At 38.6% G+C, this 23295-nt stretch overlaps 1 protein-coding gene across 1 annotated transcript in view; it reads right to left on the reverse strand.

Moving 5' to 3' along the window:
- Nucleotides 1–22487, reverse strand: part of LOC134474804 (ankyrin repeat domain-containing protein 26-like) — a 47397-nt gene extending 24910 nt beyond the window's left edge. Inside the window, exons 1-5 of the mRNA XM_063243541.1 lie at nucleotides 20367–22487; nucleotides 17462–17534; nucleotides 14121–14247; nucleotides 13799–13854; nucleotides 11017–11110 (exon numbers count right to left, since the gene is read on the reverse strand). Coding sequence (XP_063099611.1) covers nucleotides 11017–11110; nucleotides 13799–13854; nucleotides 14121–14247; nucleotides 17462–17534; nucleotides 20367–20500 — 484 coding nt within the window. The 5' untranslated portion in view covers nucleotides 20501–22487. The remainder of the gene's footprint in view (nucleotides 1–11016; nucleotides 11111–13798; nucleotides 13855–14120; nucleotides 14248–17461; nucleotides 17535–20366) is intronic.
- Nucleotides 22488–23295: the final 808 nt, after the last annotated feature.

The raw sequence follows: 23295 nt of genomic DNA on the forward strand, positions 1-23295 counted from the left end.
CTGCAAACAATGACAACTTAACTTCTTCTTTTCCTATCTTTACCCCTTTTATTTCTCTTTCTTGCCTAATTGCTCTGGCTAGTACTTCCAGTACTATATTAAATAGGAGTGGTGATAAAGGACATCCTTGTCTTGTGCCTGATTTTAAAGTAAAGGCTTTCAATTTTTGGCCATTTAGTATGATGCTGGCTGTTGGTTTGTCATAAATGGCCTTTATTATATTGAGGTAAAGACCATCTATGCCAATTTTCTGTAGAGTTTTTATCATGAATAAATGTTGGACCTTATCGAAGGCTTTTTCTGCATCTATAGAAATGATCATGTGATTCTTATTTTTGGCTTTATTGATATGGTGAATTACATTTATTGATTTGCGTATATTGAACCATCCTTGCATTCCTGGGATGAATCCCACTTGGTCATGGTGTATAATCTTCTTGATGATTTGCTGGATCCTATTTGCCAATATTTTATTGAGGATTTTTGCATCTGTGTTCATTAGGGAGATCGGTCTATAGTTCTCTTTTTTAGTTGGGTCTTTCTCAGGTTTTGGTACTAGAGTGATATTTGCTTCCAGGAATGACTTAGGCAGGATTGCTTCCCTTTCAATTTCATTGAATAGTTTGAGGAGTGTCGGCATTAGGTCTTCTTTGTATTTCTTGTAGAATTCTGCAGTGAATCCATCTGGGCCTGGGCTCTTCTTGGTGGGTAAGGACTTAATTACATTTTCAATTTCAGTAACCGAGATTGGGTTATTCAACAGTTTTACATCCTCTTGATCTAGCTTTGGCACTTCATATGCTTCTAAGAAACTGTCTATTTCTTCTGTGTTATCAAACTTTTGAGAGTAGAGGTTTTCAAAATAGGTGTTGATGATCTTCTGTATTTCTATTGGGTCTGTAGTGACTTCTCCTTTTTCATTTCTTATTGCATGAATTTGAGCTTTTTCTTCCCTTTTTTAAATAAGGTTGGCTAGGGGCTTATCGATTTTATTTATTCTTTCAAAGAACCAACTCTTTGATTTGTTGATCCTTTGGATTGTTTTCTTAGTCTCTATTGCATTGATTTCTGCTCTGATTTTTATAATTTCCTCTCTTCTTTTGGCTTTGGGCTTGACTTGCTCTTCCTTTTCTAGCTGTTTGAGGTGTAGCATCAAGTTATTTATTTGTATTCGTTCTGTTTTCCTGATGTGGGAACTCAGTGCAATAAATTTTCCTCTCAGAACGGCTTTCATTGTATCCCACAGATTCCGGTAAGTTGTAGCTGCATTTTCATTTTCTTTTAGGTATTGTTTGATTTCTTCTTTAATTTCTTCTGTGACCCACTGATTACTCAAGAGTGTGTTATTTAGTTTCCATGTGTTTGTGGGATTTTTGCAGTATCTTTTATCATTAATTTCTAATTTCAGAGCGCTGTGATCCGATAACATGCAAGGGATGATTTCAGCTCTTTTGCACTTGTTTAAATATGTTCTATGAGCTAATATATGGTCTATTTTAGAAAATGATCCATGTACTGCTGAGAAGAATGTGTATTCTGATGTTGTTGGGTGGAACATTCTGTATATGTCTATCAAACCCATTTGTTCACAGGTATGATTCAGTTCTGTTATTTCTTTACTCATTTTCTGTCTGGTCGATCTGTCCCTTGGTGTCAATGGCGTATTAAGGTCTCCCGTTACAATTGTGTTACTGATAATTTGAGTTTTCATTTCTGTTAATAATTGTTTTATATAACTGGGTGCTCTGGAGTTTGGTGCGTATATATTTAAGATAGTTATCTCTTCCTCTTGGAGTTTTCCCCTTACGAGTATGTAGTGACCTTCTTTGTCCTTTATGGTCATTGTTGGTTTAAAGTTCACGTTGTCTGCAAACAGAATGGCTACTCCTGCCTTTTTTTGGATTCCTGCTGCATGAAGAATTGTTTTCCATCCTTTGACTTTCAGTCTGTGAGTATCCTTCTGGGTTAGATGGCTTTCCTGTAAACAGCATATGGTTGGATTTTGTTTCTTGATCCATTCTGCTAGTCTGTTTCTTTTGATTGGTGCATTGAGACCATTTACATTAATGGTTATTACTGTTAAATGTTGTTTAATTGTAGGAATGTTATCTCTCTGCTGTTGCATCTTTATCTTTCTGTTCTGTTTAATTATTTGCTTTGCTTAGTGGTTTTTTCCTTTGTGTATCTAAACTGTCTTTCAATATTTTTTGCAGGGTTGGTTTGGTGTTCATGAAGTTCTTCAGCTGTTCTTTGTCATGGAAGTATCGTATTTCACCATCTATTTTAAATGATAGTTTTGCAGGATATATCAGTCTAGGTTGGAAATCATTTTGCTTTAGGATCTGGAATACTTCACTCCATGCTCTTCTTGACTTTATTGTTTGTGATGAGAAGTCTGCTGTGATTCTGATAGGTTTTCCTTTATAAGTGATCTGTCTTTTCTCTCTGACAGCTTTTAATAATCTATTCTTGTGTTGGATTTCTGGGATGGTGATTATTATATGTCTGGGTGTAGTTTTATTTTGGTTATGACTATTTGGAGTTCTATATGCTTCACTGATCCTGATGTCAGTTTCTGATCTCATGCTTGGGAAGTTTTCAGCTATTGCTTCTCTAAATATCCTCTTGATATCCTTTATGTTGTCTCCTTCTTTTTCATTAATCCCTATCATTCTTATGTTATTCTTCTTTGCATCATCTTGCAGTTGTTGAATTGTTGTTTCCTGATTCCTTGTTATTTTTAAAAGATCTTTCCTTTCCTGTTCACTTGCTGCAATCCTGTCTTCAAGGTCTGAAATTCTATCTTCACTTTCATTAAGGCGGTTTTTACAACTTTCAGTGGAGTTTTTTATTTCCTGTATATCTCTGTGCATCTGCATTATGTATTCTGTTTGTTTCTTATATTGCTCGTCTAGGGATTCTATCTTTTTGTTTAATTCCTCCAATTTTTTATCTGTGTTTTCTTTAGATATATTTAGAATCTCTTTCATTTCTTTTATCATTTCTTCTTTTATCTGGGAAATTATTTCGAGTTTGAATTTCTTTAAAGCTTCCTGGAGTTGCTTGTCAATTTCAGTGGCTATTGTGTCCGATATATGAGGTGGATGGGATATATTTTCTTCTATATACATCGCTCCTAGGGTTTCCTGAGATGGGCTGGAGGTTTGAGGTTGTAATTTGGTCTTTCGTTTTGTTATTTTCCTATATTTCTGTGTTTCAAGTGTTATTTGAAAGCCTCCTCAGGATCTGTTGAAAATCCCCTTCTATGTTTGCAGCTACTGAGACTCTGGCACCACTCTACCCCAGGCCATTGGGCCTGCAGAACCAATGGCCCTTCTCTGCTTGTTCAGAACTCCGTGGTTCCAGACAAGCTGGGCCTCAGGGACACTGTGCGCCCACCTGCCCCTTGGTAGATCCACAGCTCTTGGATTGCAGCCGGGTTAGGGTACTCACCACAGACCGCAGTGCCTCAGGAGCCTGTGATCCCTCCCTGCTTGCAGAGATATCCACAAACCTCCAGACAAAGGAAGGGCCTCCTGCGGGCACTCCGGATCTACCCCTCTCCTCCTCTGCACGCAGATGGCTATGCGCGGCTGGGCTCAGGCCGAGGTGCCTCAGGAACCCGGGACCCCTCCTCCTCCAGACAAAGGAAGGGGCCTCTGCAGGCGGCTCCGGATCCCCGCAGCTCCTCCTCCGCACACCGATGGCCAGGCGCGGCTGGGCACAGGCCGAGGTTCCTCAGGAACCCGGGACCCCTCCTCCTCCAGACAAAGGAAGGGGCCTCTGCAGGCGGCTCCGGATCCGCGCAGCTCCTCCTCCGCACACCGACGGCCAGGCGCGGCTGGGTACGGGCCGAGGTGCCCCAGGAACCCGGGACCCCTCCTCCTCCAGACAAAGGAAGGGGCCTCTGCAGGCGGCTCCGGATCCGCGCAGCTCCTCCTCCGCACACCGACGGCCAGGCGCGTCTGGGTACGGGCCGAGGAGCCCCAGGAACCCGGGACCCCTCCTCCTCCAGACAAAGGAAGGGGCCTCTGCAGGCGGCTCCGGATCCGCGCAGCTCCTCCTCCGCACACCGACGGCCAGGCGCGGCTGGGTACAGGCGAGGTGCCCCAGGAACCCGGGACCCCTCCTCCTCCAGACAAAGGAAGGGGCCTCTGCAGGCGGCTCCGGATCCGCGCAGCTCCTCCTCCGCACACCGATGGCCAGGCACGGCTGGGTGCGGGCCGAGGAGCCCCAGGAACCCGGGACCCCTCCTCCTCCAGACAAAGGAAGGGGCCTCTGCCTATTTCCTATTTTCTTCCCCCAATAAATCCCTGTTCCTCTCTCAACTGACCTCTAGTTCGATGGTCTTGATTGTTTCCATTTACTGCTTTTTATGGATTATTCCTACCATTCCTTTCTTTATTTGGCAGAAATGGCAGTAGTATCTTAGAATTACAATTTGTTTTTCATCTCTTTACTCTTTCCCCTTTGGCTAGAAATATTTTCAGAAATAAAAACAAGATTTATGGGATGAGGCTGAGGAGGCGTATGATTCCCATTCAGTCTCCCCTAGAGGGAGCTCTCTAGGGGCATGACCTACCGCAGCAGTCCTGCCCTGGGGGAGTGCTGAGCTGTGGTGGAGCTTAGGACAGGGAGAACAGGTCAGACACTGGGAGCCTCATGCATCTGCTCTGTTACCTTCAGTGATACCACTTCATAAGAGTCCAGAAGGGTGGCTTTTCAATTGTTCCACCTCATTGCCTCTTAAATTTGCCTTTGGGGACTTGCAGATCCAGAGTTACATTTGGCTTCTATGTCTTCGCATTTTCTATTTTTATTTCAGTGAAATTGCTGCACTGATCCTTATAAATTGTTTATGGTAGTTATCTTTATTGCTGCTATCAATAGCAATGACTTGGGAAATTACTACTCCTCAGAGACATCTTCAAGTTGTAGCTGACTTTTGAGTGTTGATTCTGTTATAAGATTGTCCTTGTTCAGCAGTCACGGGAAAGATGGTGGATCAGTAAGTAACAAGGTACAGAGCCTCTCTGGGAGAAACAGCTCAGACACTTAGAATTTACCACCATGCAGAAGACTGGGTGAAAGGAAATGGACTCTCAATGACTCAGGAAGAAACTGAGGAAAAAGATTTAAAAAAAAAAGAAAAGAAAAATGTGGACAGAAGGCTGGAGCCAGAAGCACGCTCACCAGAGCCAGTCCAACTCACGGGTGTGGCACTCTCACCTGAGCCAGTTGGACTCGCATGGCAGTGCTCTCACTGGAGCCACAGTTGTGCTGAAGTCAGGGTTTGGTAAGCCCAATGGAGGACAGAGCCAGTGTGGAGACCTGCACTAACCTGCAGTGAGTGCTCAGAATCTGGCCCTCCTGGGAGAGATTAGGTGACCAACCAGATGACATATTGATATTGGGCAGGATGGGCCAGAACAAGGAATGGCAGTGACTTCAGTTGGCTGCTCCCTGCCAAGAGCACATGGGTGGGATCTGATAGGGCTGGGTCATGCCTTTGGCCAGCACCCAATAGCCAGAGTTGAAATTGTGCCTGACATTTTCCTAAACCAGTTCCATCCTCGCTGCACAAACTAATGTGGTGAAGGCCTCCACTGGTTGACTGGCTCAGAGGGTAGGGGCCATCCTACACCACCCCTGCTTGCACCTCAATGACCAACAACAAAATGGAGAAGGCTGCAATCCCTAGCCAGCACACTTCATAAGAACCATAACCAATAGGAAAGGGGCTGGAACCTTCACGATACACCTGTATTGAGGAAGCAAGATACATAACAAGAGAAAGAAGTAAGAAAAAGCCTCCAGTCAACCCAGGGAATATGGGGGCCAGGAGAGGTATATACCGAACAGATTGAGGGCAGCAAATATGAGATATTTGACATGGTATCAGCTGACATAAAGAAATATCTTCATGACATTATAGATGAACTGAAAACTGAAATATTAATACAACTACAGTAAGGTGTAAGATTAATAAAAGAAATGCTAAGCCCCTCCCAAGAAGACATAGATGGAAAAATGGAGGAACACGAAAAAGGAGAGAAACCTTCATAGAAGACCATAAAATAAAACTAGAATACATGCAACAGAGTCAAAGAGATTACTGGGAAATTTAAAACTACATTGAAAGATAGCAAAATTGCCTGAAGGAAACTAGGGATACATTAACAACACTTGATAGGTTTGCAATGTGTGATTGTGAAAGGAAAGATCTCTTAAAAATAACAAAGAAATAGGCAGTAACAATACAAAGGCTAGAAGACAACAAGAGGATGATCCATAGTTTAAGAATAAAAATGAGTGAAGAAGCAGGAGTAAACACAAAGCAGATACAAAGGCTATTCACAGAAATAATTAAGAAAAACTTCCCAGGCATAGGAAAAGGAGATGATATTCAGCTGTTTGAGGCATACAGAACTCCAGCCACCTAAAACAAAACTGAGCTACCACCCAGACATATAATAATCAAGATCCCAGAAATTCATCCCAAGAACAGAATATTGAAAGCTGTCAGAGAAAAGAAATAGATCACCTCTAAAGGAAAACCCATCAAACTCATGACAGACTTCTTGACACAAACCATCAAATCAAGAAGAACTTGAAGTGAATTATTCCAAGCCTTGAAAGAAAATAACCTCCAATCCAGATTGACATACCCTGAAAAACTGTCTCTCAAAATTAATGGAGAAACAAGATGCTTCCATGACAAAGAGGAACTGGGGGAGTTCGTGACCACCAACCCAACCCTACAAAAAATACTGAAGGACATTCTAGAGAGGGAGAAAAAAACCCCAGGATTTCAGGAACAGTGGCAGAGAGGCCTCAATGAATGGGGCAGACAATGGAATGAAGGAGAAAAGTAGACAACCAATAGAAGAAAAATAGCATAGCAGAAATGAGGCAGAGAAGGTTGGCTATAATCTCTAACATAGATGGCCTTGATACACTAACAAAAAGAAACACAGGCAGAGTAGATCAGGAGATAGGGCCCATCGAAAATTTCCTCTATATGGGAAATATAATTAATGTGAAAGAGGGTTTATGGACCAAAAGTCAAATATGAAAAAACAATGCTGTATGTGACAGGGAACCAGAGAGAAATAGGGGCAGCTCGTCCAGCACCTGAAGATAGCTTGGAAAGACATGACACTTGTGCAGTGGAGAAGAAGCTATAATGAAGCAAAAGCCTTGAGGCTTTTGTATGTGCAGGAAAACAACTTAAGATCAAGCCCAGGGGTAAAAAGTTTCAGAACCACTTGGGTAAATAACAGGTTGAATCCCTAACCTACAAACTAAAGGGAATTAGTGGGAACCAAAATGTACAATGTACCCCATGAAAGTGAAAGTAAAAGGGAAGGAATTGTCTAAGAAGGAAGGCAGAGGACATTGTTAATAGTGTACCACGATTTAAAATCCACATTGTTCTTATCATTTTGTTTAGTTTGGTTATATTTTATTCCAGCCTGTCTACCTGTAGTAGACTTAATGGCCAGACAGCTACTCCAAAAATAGCAGGATATACCACAGTAACCATCCTTAATTTCCTATTAAATTAATCTGAAGCCCTGTATTACTTATACTGTCTTATTATGACTGATCTTATTTGAATCTGGTTTGTCAGATCACTGTCTCGTCTTGACTGATCTTATTCAAATCTGTTATGATTTGATAGTATCAAGTCTGAGAGTATAGACAACTACACTGAAGATGACAGGATTTACTAGGATGCCCACTCTGGTTTGATTATTACCTGCTTTTGAAGTCTTATAATGTCTCCAATGTTTTGTTTTTATTAATATTGTTATATACTGCTATGTTCAATTATACTATGCCTGATGATATAGACAATTCTATTGAAGATAACAAGAGACATCATAGTAACCATTGTAGGTCACCTTGTGTCATGGTTTTATATGACTTTTTCATTTTGTGTTTTTCTAGGAGTTATTGTTTTGTCTTGTTTTGTTTTTCCCTCCAATACAGAAAGGATAGCTATCCATATAGAGACTCGTGCATGTGTAGAACTTCTTTTTTTTTTTTTATTTAAGAGGAAAAAGAGAAAAACACAAAACAAACCAAAGCGGACGCAATACAGAACTACAAAACAAAACAAAACAAAACAAAACAAAACAAAACAAAAAACCATAACAGTAAGAAATTACCTGCTAGTAGATTACACACTATTTTCTTGAAAATAGTTCCTCAAATCACAGTATCAAAGAACACAAGGTGGACATTCAAACAGGGAGACTGCAAACAGCTGTGTTCAATGTTCCAAAAACATTGATAAAGTCAGCTATTTAACACCCCCAAACACACTTGCTGTTATATCCGTTAGAGCTCTTTTTCTTTTTTTTTTCCCTCTCTTTTTTACAACAAAATTTACACATCTTGGATTTTATTACTCCTTAGTGCTTATTACTTTCTTTGGGGGGGGGGGGAAGAATACAGTCAAATATGGCATAACAAAGCTGTCAGTCAATACCAAGGATAGACATAGCACATGGTGTAGAACAGAGTACAAGTTTATCAACAATGGTTATCAACGTTGTCCCTTGTTTCCTTAAAAAGAATTGTATATCTTATTAGATATTATAAAGTTGGACAAAACAGTAGAGAACAAGACCAATAAAACTTAGGCATTGTAAACATTACAGGACTTCTAAAGAAGACAATAGTCAAACCAGAATGGGTATCTTAGTGAATCTTATTGTCTTCAAAGTAGTTGCCTATGTCTTCAAACTTGATACTATCATATAGAATGGAACAGAGTCTAATCAGTCAAAACAAGATCGTGGGAGTACTACAGGACTTCAAAACAAGTTAATAGGAAATCGAAAAGAGTTACTATTTATATATCCTAATTTTTTTGAATTTTTTCTTTAATTAAGACAAACATAAGAAATGACTAAATAATTTTTTTGAAACAATAAGGGGGAGATTGAGATAAAACAGGACATAACAATATAACAATAGAGGTCACAGCATGACTGTTTCAATAACCTAGTACTTCACCACCTTATAACCTGACTTAATAGTAGTTACCATAGTGTCTTTTTCCTTGAAATATTTGGGTAAAACTTCATATACTCTAGCTTCAAATATTTTCATATCAAGAAGCCCAGAATAAAGCCTTTCTAATTAATGAGTGAAAACTTTATAAGGCTTCAAGGCCACCTAATGGGGAATCATGATTACCACATATTTTTATATATTTGAATCATTACTTACATTAGGGAAACTATTCGGTAACAGTTTATGAGAACTGATTATATAATGCACAATAAAATGAACAACTACTTTGAAGAAAAAGAGACACTAAGGGACCCAGTTCTGATTCTGTAGCATCATGATGTGAAATCCAGCAAATTATTATTCTTTATTCCAAGGGATTTTAGTCTGTTTTGTTTAATTTCAAAATGCATGAAGGAATGGACAGTGATTTTGAAGAGAATGAGGAACACTATGACAGCCATTGTCGATTTCCTTATTGTCTGGTCTTGAAGACGTAAAATGCCTTCACCATCCTGTTTGGATCAGTTTTATACTATGTTGTTTTGTATAAATTCACTGTATGTGAAGATATGGACAAGTATTTGGAAGAAAACAAGAGAAAGTATAACAGGTAGTGAAGATCTACTGATGTCTTGCTTTGAAATGTGTCTCTTACACTGCTTTCTTATGTTTTGTTTTGTTATCTTTTGTTATGCTTAATTTTACTCTGTTTAAAATAAAATTAAGAAAAAAAGATTTATGCTCCCCCTTGACCCTGTTATGTCTTGATCTAGTTCTCAACTTATGGTTCTTCTCCAGATTTCTCTACAGGAAACTTGATATTGGGCCACCTCCAGTGGTCTGAGGATGAGTGGTGTCAGCCTTTCCAGAGAACTTACTACCAATACACTTCCTCAGTCCTTGTGAATCAAATATGTGGTGTAACATGTTCCCCAACAGGGGCTTCATTTCTTCACAAAAGATCTGGCACACACACTCTCTTCCAAATCCTCTTCCCTTCCCTGAGTCTCTTCCAAATCCTCTTCCCTTCCCTTCTTTCCCTTTTTGGAAAGTGGTGCTGACTTCCTCCTCATCATGTCACCCAAATTGAAAATGCACGAATGTCAATCACTTTCTTATGGACTTTTTACTGAGACTATGACTTTGCTGATCTCAAAAAGCATTCCTTTCTTTCTATTTTTTTTACTGTCTCATTCTGGATACACTACATGATGAAACAGCAACTCTTTTTAAGTGGTAAAACTGTAAATGGAATTCTGCAACCAGCATTGTGGGAGAAGTAAGTGCATGAACCAAGGTACCAGTGAAACTACGCATATAGCTGACCTTGCTTGTTTATTCTGATCTGTAGTGAATAAAGAAGAGCTCTGCATAATCTAGTACTTCAGTCCTTGATGCCTTTCCAGTGGTAAGAAGACAGGGAAAGTGAAAAACTTCTGCTCTACTTCTCTATCAAGTTTTGCTACTCAATGCTCAATTGATACAATTTCTACACTTCTGCTACCTTGATCTTCCTTCTCTTAAGAATTACTTCATTTCAGGGGCTGGGGATTTAGCTCAGTGGCATAAGTGCCTGCCTTGCAAGCAGGCAGTCGTGAGTTCGATCCCTGGTACCAATAAAAAAGGAAAAAGACAAAAAAAACAAAAAAGAATTACTTCATTTTTCCACACTCCATACTTTGTTTTCTTTGTTTACTCCCTGTATTATTGCTTTCGCATTCTTCACTCCTTTCTTTCCTATTAATTTTCTAACTTCCCTCAGACATTAGAATGCCTTGAAATGGTGCTAACAAGGTAGCTCCCTCAGTGACCCTCAAATTAACCTATTACTTAAACTTCAAAGTACATAAAACTTACTACTGATTTACTTCTTTTTTCTTACTATCCAATTCATGGGTAGTTTTTTGACTATTATAATCCAGCAATGCTCTACTTTTAGCTAAATAACTATCAAATAACTTCTCTAAATAAATTACACATATTTCCTACCTTTTGTTTGTGTATTTCCTGCATGTTTTCCTCCATCATCTGCATCCCCAGGAAAAGGATCGACAGGCTGCTGTGGAAGATTCTCAGAGCTACTCTGTGAAAATTCATATAGCAGTAATGAGTTACAGAAGCATTTCTTACTCATTTCCAAAGAAGCTATCTGATTTTTACCATCTTAAGGCAAGCAGGTTTAATAATGGGAAGCATATACTGAGAACCAAAATGTCTCCCATGTGAACCTTATGACAAGCCCAGCTGCTGTCTCCATATGGGTGCTGACTTTGTAAAGCAGGCATGGAATGCTACAGGAAGGATTCAGAGACAAAATTCTGTCTGACAAACCTATTTCATCCTAGCTTCACAAGAGTCAACAGTACGCTGCACTCTCCAATGAATGTAACATTGAAACATACAGATTTACATGAAGCCATTTTTATGAGTGCATGTTTGTGATATGTAACAATTACACTTGTTTTGGGGAACTGCTACATGAGTTATCATTTCTTGATTACCTTGGTTCCCTTTACACCCTAATATCACTTTCCCTTCCCTGAATAAACAAATTCTTATAAATATACTTGTTATTATTCAGCATTAAGCATTCTATTCACAGAAGTCATGTCACTGTTAAGATACTCGGCCAGTAAGAAACTTCAGAGAGCCATGCTGAGTAAAAACATCATTGCAGGCACTACTTCACTTGTGTAAACAAGGACTTGAAAGAAAAGCAATTCTGAGGTAATATTTTTACTGATAGAAAAATGTTTGAAAATAAAAATATACTGATAACTTCATGTTATATTCAAGAAATAGCACATGAATATGAGATGTTATATACAACTCTTTCCCAATTAAGAAAAACTTTGAAAAAGTATGAAAAAAGACTGCAACATAAAAACTTTTTTTACAAAGTGCCCCCAATTTACAACATACCGACTTACACATTTTCTTTTCTATCTGTTGCAAAACTGTAAATAACTGTGAGGAAGTAACTGCACTTCCTGCTTCCTGGTCACTGTAGGGTGCTGCAGTGATGGACAGACAGGGCTCATGGTCCTGCCCACAGTGTCCTCCTGGACTTTACTGTGCTGGCTCCTGTTCACTCTTATATTAGCAGCAGTTCACTCTCATTCCCATCTGTACTGAAACCCCCCTCGAAAATTCTTTAACATTTGCAGGCCTAGTGGTGCACACCTGTAATTCCAAACTTCTGGAAGGGTAAGGCATGACAAGCACCAGTTCAAGCCCAGTCTTGGGAATGTGGTTACATAGAAAGACCCTGTCTCAAGTCTAATATGGCTGGTGGTATAGTGCCATGGGAAGGCCACAGGATGGATTCAAATTAATGAAATAAAAAGTGCTTCTTGTTCATTTGACTGCTCTATCATGATAACATAAGTCTTCACCTAAGATATTCAGTATCTCACTACTTGGTACACAGTGGTACTCTAAAACAGAGATTTATTCAAGTTCACATTTAAAATCTCATCAGGGAAGCCTCAAGCACCAAGCCACTCTCTTCCTATATGCTGTCTCCATCAACAGTTTTACTAAGAGTTTTACCATTTACAAACCAGCAATCTACATGCCCCTCTCATCTTTCTTACTCTTTTCTTCACATTATTATTTTGCTTATCTCATGTTTAGGAAAAAATCTTCAATATTTATTCAGGTAAAACCTTTTATACTTTCAAAGTATTTTTATAATTTTTATCACAAATTTCCTATGACATATAGAAAGCATCACATAAGTAGTAGATCATGTGCCATCTTCATGGTATAATAAGGTCACCAAAAGCCAAATTCGTTAAATTACGTTTCCAAGATTTAGCAGTTACTAACAGACAGAATACTAACACATCTTGTGACTTCAACCACCATCCTGGTACCACAATGCAGGAGCTGCATGGAACAAAGACATTAGCCCTTTCCCAAAATGCTCACTCTAGGGCCAGGGATTTAGCTCAGTGGCTGAAGTGCCTCTCTGGCAAGCACAAGGTTGTGAGTTTGAACCCCAGTAACCGAAAAACAAAACAGAACAAACAAAAAATCAAAATGTTCACTCTAACACAATTTGTCATTATTTACATTTTTATCAGTACAAGCATGGCTGCCATAAAGAGACTCACTGCATTCCACATTCAAAATTGGTTTCTGTTTTTTCAAATAATATAACACCAAACTGTGAGTATAACACCATGTATTTACATCTTGAGTCCTTGATTCTATTGAATTACTACGTTCAGATCGACACCAGGAAACCCAAACATATTAACTATTGAAATTATCATTTATTACTTTGTCAAGTAAAAAACTGTAAAAATTATGACCCAAACATTTTGTCTGAATCTCAGCAGAATTTTCACCCATTGGCCATAGACTGACTGGGAAAAATTCCTCAGTTTTTGCTCAGCTTAGTTTCAGAATCCAAGCTGATTGCTTATGACATGTTGCTCCTAGTTTTTAACTGCACTGGCTTCCTTAAATGAATCTTACACAGGTAGCAAAGGTGTGCTCAGACTCCATTCATTTATTCCTTCACCTGCAGTACAAAGGATTCAGCACAGGGCAATTGCATTCATCCATGAACCCAGTGGCATTAACTCTTTGAGACATAATCATACTAAACAGCTAAGCTACACAGGAAATTAGGAACTGTGGTTAAAAACTGTAAGGAAAAATTTCTTACAGGTATATGAACAGGTGAGAAAGTATAGTCAAATTTTCCCATTATATTTCAACCTCAACCAATATTTATTTCAAAAATAATTACAGGCAATACCTCAGAATCCCAAGGAGATTCATCATCTGTCTGTGCTTCCAGTGGCAACACAGTATCTATAAAATGTAGTCACAGACACATTAGTTATATTACTACAATAAATTTTACTCATGTATGCAAATCCATCTGCATTCATGAATATTTCACTAAGATACAAGTCAATGTGAAAAGAATTTCAGAAACAGGTTCAGAAATATGTTGGTGGAAGAAAAATAAGACAATAAAATTTTAAAAGAAATGGATATTATGTTTTGGATCTACACACATTTGAAAATAATAGCATATGAACAAGAACGATTTTCATAGCTAGTCACTAACTTACCAGTTTGAGGAGTTTTCTTCTCTTCAACCACATTAGTCATATTTTTGGCTGTTTGCTCTTCTTGTGTTTTTACAAGAACAAACTTACCATTTTCCAGCCATATAATTTTTGGCCTTTCTTCTTCTTTCTAACAAAAAAAAAGGCAGAACAAAAACAAAAATAGCATTACAAAGCATGCAATTGCCCAGTGACCCACTCAGCATAATGGAAACAATCACGGGAAAAAATTTATCAAATCACAATGACTACTCTGGGAAAAGCTGAAAACAGAAAGCACATTCTGCTCTGCATGGAAGTAGATGCAGATACATGAACACAAATGAAAACAGTGAAATGTGTTTCATTTATTCTACAAATGAGGTACAAAGATACACATCCAAATCAAGTACAATCAGTTCTATCTGGGAAGCTCAGGAAAGGCCATTTCTTTTGAAAGGGAGAGAAAGCACACAGGAAGGCTGTCTAGGGAAGTCAAATTATCACATTTACATTTAAACCTCAACCAATACTTATTTCAAAAATAATTACAAGTGATAGGCCACACCTCAGAATTCAAGAATACCATTTCATTTAAAGAACAAATGAAATACCTCAGAATTCAAAAAGGGACACCAGAAACAAAAGGATGAGGCATGAAACAATACAGCAAAAGAGGGCTGCCCAAGGAAGATGATACAACTAGAATACTTTCCAGAAGGGCACAAACAGATAAAAAGGAGCAGCAAGGGGAACCACACAAGACTCATCTCAGGCTGGGATGGGAACTTTCCCTTTGTGAAAAGGGAATCTGCAGATTCTTGGCAGCAGTGTAAGATCAATGCCAGAGTTTAATGGGCAGCAGAGCATAAAAGAATATAATGTCTACATGATGGGTGAGAAAATGAGTCTAGAAATGAAAAACAGTTCTCAGAATGTAAAGAGTAAGAAAGACTCGATAGTCATCAGAAGAGTGGCTGGGGCCAGGAATTCTCAGCTTCAGAGGTCTGGAGCCATCCAATATCATCGCGGAAAGGTCACAGTCAAGGCCTGCAGAAAGACATCAAGCTGGAGGCCTGGGACTGCAGACACATTGTAGGAGGAGGGGAGAAGATGACCTCACTCAGGAAATCATATCAGTTCAAAAGGTGAAGTATTTGTAGAATACAGCAAACTGAGGTAGTAATGCTAACTATGCTATCCATGGTTCTGAAATTCCTCAAATGAAATCAAGGAGATGCCATTTTTCAATTATATACACTAACTTTTTTTCAGGAAATGAGCATAAACTTTTATTGATATATGTAAATGCTGACTTCTGGGACACTACATAAATATGATTTTAAAATTTAATCATAAGATTTAACACTAAAATATCCATTGAAGATTTTGCCAAAGATTCCTGTTCAAAGAAAAATCTTCCAGGATTTAATGAAATGGAGGCCTGCTGATGTGCACCTGTGTCCTGTGCTAATAGGGCAGCTGAGGTACGATGGTTCCTGAAGCTAGGAGTCAGAAGCCCAACTGATAAGTATAACCAGGTCCATTCTCAAAAAGGGAAACATATTGTAAATTATAGAAGGGAAATGGTGATATATTTACAGAATAAGGTATTTTTGCATACTACTATAACATGAGGGAGAAATGTAAAACCTTATTTTAAAATTCCTATTCTCCCAATAAATGGCACATCCCAATACTTCTAATTTTCTATTTATACCATATGCAATGACAGTTACAAATGGAAGAAAGGTTGCATGCTATTTACCACTACCTGAGAACTGAAGCATTTATAGTAGAGAGAGAAGAAAACACAGTATGTTCCATGAGTTTTTCATTCAGAGAAACAACTGCTAATCAGGATTCTATAGAAAAATTACACTTTGAAAAGATGCACCTAGTAAACATGGAGCTGGCTAAAAGAAAAGATTAATAAATTTTAAGATGACATTCTAACCTATGTTCAGAGTTAAAGGATACTACAATGTACTGTGTGTATCATACCTATTCATTCCTCTGATTTGTTTCCTTATTTGACATAACATTAAACATAACCTGAAATTATATATCCTAAGCACAGTAAGGAAATATACACTTTAGGGCATATTTTTAGAAACTCAATGTACTTATTTATTACATAAATCATGCATACATTACTTGAAAAATTCTACTAGGTAGAAATCCATTCATTAACATTCAAATGGTATTAAAATGCCTCTTAATACAAAACACCGCACTGCAGGTCTTCAGAATTCACACAACATCTTTCTAATCTCCAGAAACTCACAGTACTGCGGGAGTTTTAAATGAATATTTGGAAGTACAAAAACTTCTGAAACTTGAAATGTCAGAATGAGATTTGGACACTTCAACTGTATATTTTAAAAACTATAATGCTTACAATTACTTAATCATTACCACTTGCTTTTTTAGACCATCTAGCTCTAGGACTGGTCATTATTTTGACCACAACAAGTATTCTTCAAAAAGATGAAAAATTTTAAAAATGTTATCCTCTTAATGGAGGAATCACTTAGAAAACACGCTGCAGGCAGGTGTAGTAGCACATTCAACCCAGCACTGAAGGTGAGGCTAAAGATCCCAAATTCCAGTCCTGATTAAAAAACAAATTAAATTAATTAAAAAAAATGAGGACCAGGGGGTAGACCTTCTTGCACAGGCCCTGTGATCAACTCCCAGGAACAAAAGAAATAAAATAGCAACAATGAAAATCCTGCACTTCTAAAGTTTGATGACACAGATACAGATAACTTTGATGAAACATTTTAAATTTCTAAGCTGTCACAGTTTCCAATATTATTTTAGTCCAACAACAGAACCAATAAAGGCAACAGAAAAGCTCTCATAAAAACTGTATGACAGTAAAATAAAATGTACTTAAAGGAAAAAATGTTTTATCTCTAAGTTGCTCAAATGAAGGCACCAAAGTTCCCTGATTATTGAAAGGACTAATAAGATCATAAAATATTTATATAGGTATGAGTGCTATGAAGATCTTGGTAGTAAGATTTTCAAGCCATGGCAAGGTCCACTTATCCAAATGATCCTTGACCAAATTTTGTATTTCCGCCATCATGGCAAAGGTTTGACAGACACAATTTTCCTGTCACTGTATGTTTTCTAACCCATTAGTTTTTTCAGTCACAAATACTTCAAAGTATGTACCAGTTATTTACCAAAGGGGTGGAAATTCTTTTTGACTAGGCATAGTTCTCTAAAATGAACTTCGTGGATCAATGTTCCATATAAATTCAGGGTAGCTACACCACTGTTAAATTTGAAGACTAAGTGCAATACAATGAAAAACTAAGAGGAAGAAAACTAACATTACGAAAGAGACTTACCTTGTTATCCAGAAGAAAGTCAGTGTCATCTGATGTAGGCCAGGAATTAACAGGACCGGGTTTTCTGGAAGAACTGGGGAGCAAAAACACACAATAGCAGTGGGTGAGTTTCATTCTTTAAAAACTGGTGAAAGCTTGGCTATCTGTGTATGAAATGATGGTTCGTGGTTGACACAACTAAAATTTGACTTGTAGTTTTGAAATAGTTTAGATGTTTCCTTCTGTCTTCACTTATTCCAATCTACGAAACACTCAGCATAGTCTCACTTTCACTCCCAAAGTGTGACAGCCAAGAGACCAGCACAGTCTAAAAGGCATTTCTCTTTACAAATTGCCTCCTCTGAAGGCTGAAGTGAAAATGCAATCAATGGCCAACAAAAGTTGTTACCTGGACTCAAAAATGCCTGGTAACCTCAAGGTGAAAAGATTCACCATCCCCTTTCCCTGGTCTGTCTCTGTTTCAATGACTAATCTGGTTGTGATGGTTTTGGTTTAAGTGTCCCCTTTAGTGGGAAGGTGTTTGGACCATGGGGACCCTATACTCAGCATGCCCTCATCCATCTGCAAGTTCAGTAGCTCACTGTGCCCTTAGCAGATCGGGTCTGCTCTGAGGCAGGCCACTGGGTCCTGACCTGGATGGGTGAATTCTTACCCTTGGTTCTTCAGCCCTCTCACTGCTCCTGCCTGCAGGAGCTTTCCTCTACCTTGTCTCCCTGCTAAGGAATTTCTTCCTTGGAGCCTGAACTGAGTCAAAATAAATCTTTCCTCCTTTAAAACACTGGGGTTGAGCAATTTACCCCATTAATGCAAAAGTTAGTGAAAGTCAGTATGATGCTAAGTAACTCTGGAATGGCAGTCTTTTTCTACTATCAAAGCCCCTTACAGTAAGACAACTCTGTTTCTTCCCTTTACCATAAAAACAGGACATTGAACTATAAAAATATCTGAAGGTTAAAAGTATGGAAATCAAAGAAAAAAATGTGTATGTGAGTTGATAAATCTCTTCCCAGGGAAATTAAACTATTAAAAATTATAAAATCCAATTATTTTTCCTGTATGGCTTTGCTTTTTTCACCTACACATAAATTGGTGAAACTTTCATAGACACACTGACATTCAAGCAGGATCTAGCTGGAAAATCAGCCCTGGTAGCTGCTCCTCTGTTATCCTAAGTCTAATCTAAAGTCCTTCTGAAAGGGCTCCTACTCCTGGGCTGCTCAATGGAGGGCTCCACAAGAGTCTTCACCTAAACTTTTCAGTCTATGAAGGCATAGATCCTGCAACAAGGATGAACTCAAGTAAGCAACAGTAGCTGTTCCTGAAAAGAAAGCTATTTGTGTCACAATCACCTACCCTCAGCAGAAGCAAGGTACTGATAATCAAATGGGCACGTCTGACTTCCAGGCCTACCTTCCATCTACAGGAAGCACATCAGCCAATGGAGTAAAGAGGTGGAGGTGAGAGACATCTGTCCTGGGTCACAGGCCCATGAAGTTCAGCAACTTACGGTTCCCAGTGGACTTTGGGGCCTGAGCCACCCTACATGAACTGAGAAGGAAGGCGGCCATGGGACATTCCTCCCTGCTCTAGAGACTTCCCAATGGCTCACATTACCCTAACCAATCCAACACCAATCTTCAAGTTTCTCAGTTTCTCCAACTGAACAAAAGGGCAACAATCTTTTCAGGTGTCTTTAAACCTTCACTTTTAATATGCCTTTTGAAACAAAGCTCACTAATTTGGGCTTCAATTTCTGTATTATCTTTATTAAACTTGTGACAAACCTCAACTTTCTGATTTCTAATACCCAAGTCTTGCCCAATTCGACGCTGCTCTTCAAACGTGCCTTCCCTCGTGAATTCTACTGTCATGCTTTCCCACTGGGCATGCTAGACCTGCTCCACTCTTCTGCTATGGAAACTCTCACAGAAGGAGACATGAGGAAGTGTATTAGTCTCAGCAACGATAGAACCTGATTTCAATCTCATTTTTACCATGAACTATATTCAGATAAGTCACTTTAATATCATTGTGCTTCAAATTCTCTATGATACAACCATGTGGCTAGAATGTTAAGCAGGTTGAGGCAATAGAAGGTATTTTTATTGTTCTCTTAGATTCCTTAGAACCTGAAAGTCTACTTATTTTTCACTCTGTTTAAGGAACAATAAGAAATACTAAGCAGCATAAGCACTTGCCTTTCAAGAATGCAGTCGTGAGATTTGATTTCTGGTACTAAAAAAAAAATACTAAGGCAGCAGAAATAAAAAAAATACCAAGTAGAAGAAAAATTTTTTAAAAAGTCAAGAAAATATTTTACTTAAGAGGAAAAAAAAATCATAGAACTAGGCAGTAGTAATAGCCTGAAAGGAAAACCAAACTGGGAAATTGGTGAATAGACACATGCATTAAAAATGTCATTGCAATAAACCCTCAACATAAATAATATAAGATGATTTACATAAAGATAGTCTTAACTACCACATCTCCCCTAAGTTCTATAGTGGTAAAAACAAGAAACTGGCTATCAATTCAATCATTATCTTTAGAATAAACTCACCAACTTCTCAGGAAAACTAAGCAGACTTGACATGTCCCTTATGGTGACTTTCTACATTGATCTTAAATGACCTGCATTTGGATCCCAGAACTGCAGAGGGCAATGGAAGGCATCTGGGAGCCAGGCAGGCTAACAGTCAACACATGGGTCAGTTACTTCTTAATTATGAGACCATGGACCATTTAAATAACCCCCATTCATAACAGCAGCCAAATTAATAAAACTGGATTAAAACAGCACAGGTACTTTGTCTGGCCTGGAACAGAACACTAAAAAAGATTATTTTCTTTTTCTGCACTCAGTAATTAGTCACTGTATGATATTTAAAAACCTGTAAATTCTTACCTGGTTAGAGATTCATCTTCAGAAATAGCAGGTGCTATTAAAGAAAAAGGTAAAATACATTTTGAATTAACAAAAATATAAACTATTAAAGTATAACTCTGATGTTTTGAAATAAAATAGTCTTTGGGCTGCATCTGTAGCCCATTCTACAATCAGTATTAATTATGCTATTGATATGCAATGCAATAAGAAATCTCACTTCCTATTTTTTATTTAAGAAATGCAGGGAAGAAGAGAATTTACCTACATTTGATAGCTAAATGAGCAAAGTGCTATGCACAATGACATCCTACCTGAAGGTATTATATTGACAGAAATGGTACCATTAGCAGTATCACTGGCATAAGCTGACATGGCAAACAAAGAGCATGACTTTCCTAGAGTAGTGGCACTAGGAACGATCATAAAAGATACACTTATTTTCTTAAGACACAAGGCAGCTGCTGTAGCATTCAGTTGGAACTGTAGAGTTTGAAGAGGAAGTACTTTAGCTCAAGAAAGCTGTAAAGGGCATTCTAATTTGCAGCATGGCAAAATATGGGAAGCACACCTGAAACAAGCACCATTGCAATGATTTCCAGCTCTCAGTGGAGAAGAGCTCAGGAGAAGTCTGTGCACTTACTCTTGCTATTCCTCTCCTAGGGAAGATTCTAAGGAACTCCCTTAGTTCTCCCTGGTTTCTCTGTCATATGTGTGATGCAAACAGGGCTCAAGTTCATCTGATATCTTACTTCCCATGGAAAGAACCACTTCAGAGCTCAAGCCCTTACAAGCTGGTCCAGTCTGAAAAGCTTAAAAGCCAGCACCGGGGAGGTTGCAACCAGCTGCCAGGGAGCACTATCTTACATGGAATAATGAAAACATACAAATGAAACCACTAACTCACTGAGCCTCTCAGAATGTGACAAGTGAAAGACAAAATTTTACGTCATGTAAACTTTGGGAAAAAAACAAAACAACACAAAGAACCAAAAGCCTCGGATTTCCCGTGACAGAGAACCAATTCATACAAAGTCAGGGCTGGGGTTGGACTCAGTGGTAAACATGTGTGCACAGCACGCACAAGACCACTGAGTCCCTAGTACTGAAGGAGTGAGGACCAATAATAATAATGATAAAATTGGTCATGTTTTACTAACTTAACATGACTTGCACTTAAAGGAAGAGGAGCATTTTGACTCACCTATAGCTTTCATTACTCCCTCATCTTACCTCCCATCTCCAGGTAAGAATGAAAGACCTGAGGCACTTTGAGAAGCACAGCACTCGCCAGTGTCTGCTTCCATTCTCAAAGGTTCTGTCTGGACCCAACAGAACAAGGTGGTGCAGTTCGTGCTCTGAAGTTCAGCATGATGTCACTTTTGTCAACCCTCCTCATGATGAGGAATCCACATAGAAAGCAGGCCAGCTCAGCATGTGGAGCACATGCCATCAGCGCATATTCATACAAGCATCAAAAACACAAAAACTAAGGCTGGAGGTATAGCTCCATGGTAAATCATTTACCTGGAATGGCCAAAGCACTGGCTTCAGTCCCTAGCAACATCCCCAATAAGAGGAAAAAAGGCAGTTCAAGTAACAGCTTTATTGGCTACATTCAGTTAGCTTGAACAATTATTGCTTTTAATCTTCAAAAATTATCCACTGTATCATTTGAGTGATGGTGCAGATCTGCTAAAATCATCACTGCCAGGACAATGAAAAGTTCAGTGGTTGCAGTATTGGTGGAGTGGTGCAGGGCCAGGGAGGCAATGAACAAATAGCACAAAGGAGCTGTCTGAGGCATGACACTGCTAAAGGAAACACACAACAAATTTCAATCCACCATCACATGAAGAATGCTAACAGTGAAACTTAGTGTTAAATGCAGACTTTGGATGGGAACCAAGGACCAGTGTAAGTCATCGTCTATAAGAAGTGTACTACTCTAGAGGACAGCACTGGCCATGGAGGGAGGCAAGTCATGTGTGAGAGGTACATGATCAACTGCAAATCTCTGGATCTTCCTTTCAATTTTGCTGTGAACTTAAGCCTGATATTTAAAAAAAACAGTTTATAGTACAAAGAGTACAACTCTGTGGTAGAGCACTTGCCTGATATAAATGGAATCTCAGGTTTTTTGGCAACCACTGCAAAAAAGAAAAGAATGGAACCAAAAAGAAAACAGAAGAGAAGAAACAAAGAAGAAAAGCTATTAATTAAAGATAGGTATTGAAAGTATTACCACGTTATAGAAACTCAATGTACAATAGGAGATAATTCCAAGATCAAAGTAGCACACTATTAGTATCATCTCCTAAACCAAAGAGTGGAATATTATACAAAGCCATATAAATTAAATACTTAAGTGGGAAAATAATTCATAACAGGGGCAACATTTTAAGTCAAACACATTTGTTTAAAATATTAAAAGTTTAATCTTAATTCACACAAAGTAGCCATAGTGATGTAAAACATTTTCATGTACAGGAATTCAAGGAAAATTAAATGAATGAAGTATTTTAGGTTATAAACTTCCTATAATTCATTTCCTAAATTCTTCTAAATATGGAGTATTAACAAAAAATTAAACACAAATATAAATTGAACTGTAAATACACTTCACATTACAATAGAACCATGAGATGGGGAACACAAACAGTGAATCCTAACACTGACTGCAGACTTCGCTTGGTAATGATGGGCCAGTGTAAGTCATTGTCTACACTAAGTGTACTACTTTAGAGGAGGGCACTGCCTGTGGAGGGAGGCAACTCATGTGTGAGAGGCACACAGTCTACTGGAAATCTCTGGATCTTCCTTTCAATTTTGCCGTGAACTTAATCCTGATGTTTATAAGTGTTCATAGTGCAAAGGGTACAGTTCAGTGGAGGGGCACTTGCCTTGCGTGAGTGGAGTGCCAGGTCTACCAATCCCTGGAAAAAAGAAC

Source organism: Cavia porcellus, unplaced genomic scaffold (genome assembly GCF_034190915.1).
Source record: "Cavia porcellus strain 051 isolate PalLab524CR breed Dunkin Hartley unplaced genomic scaffold, mCavPor4.1 scaffold_38, whole genome shotgun sequence".
Lineage (NCBI taxonomy): Eukaryota > Metazoa > Chordata > Mammalia > Rodentia > Caviidae > Cavia > Cavia porcellus.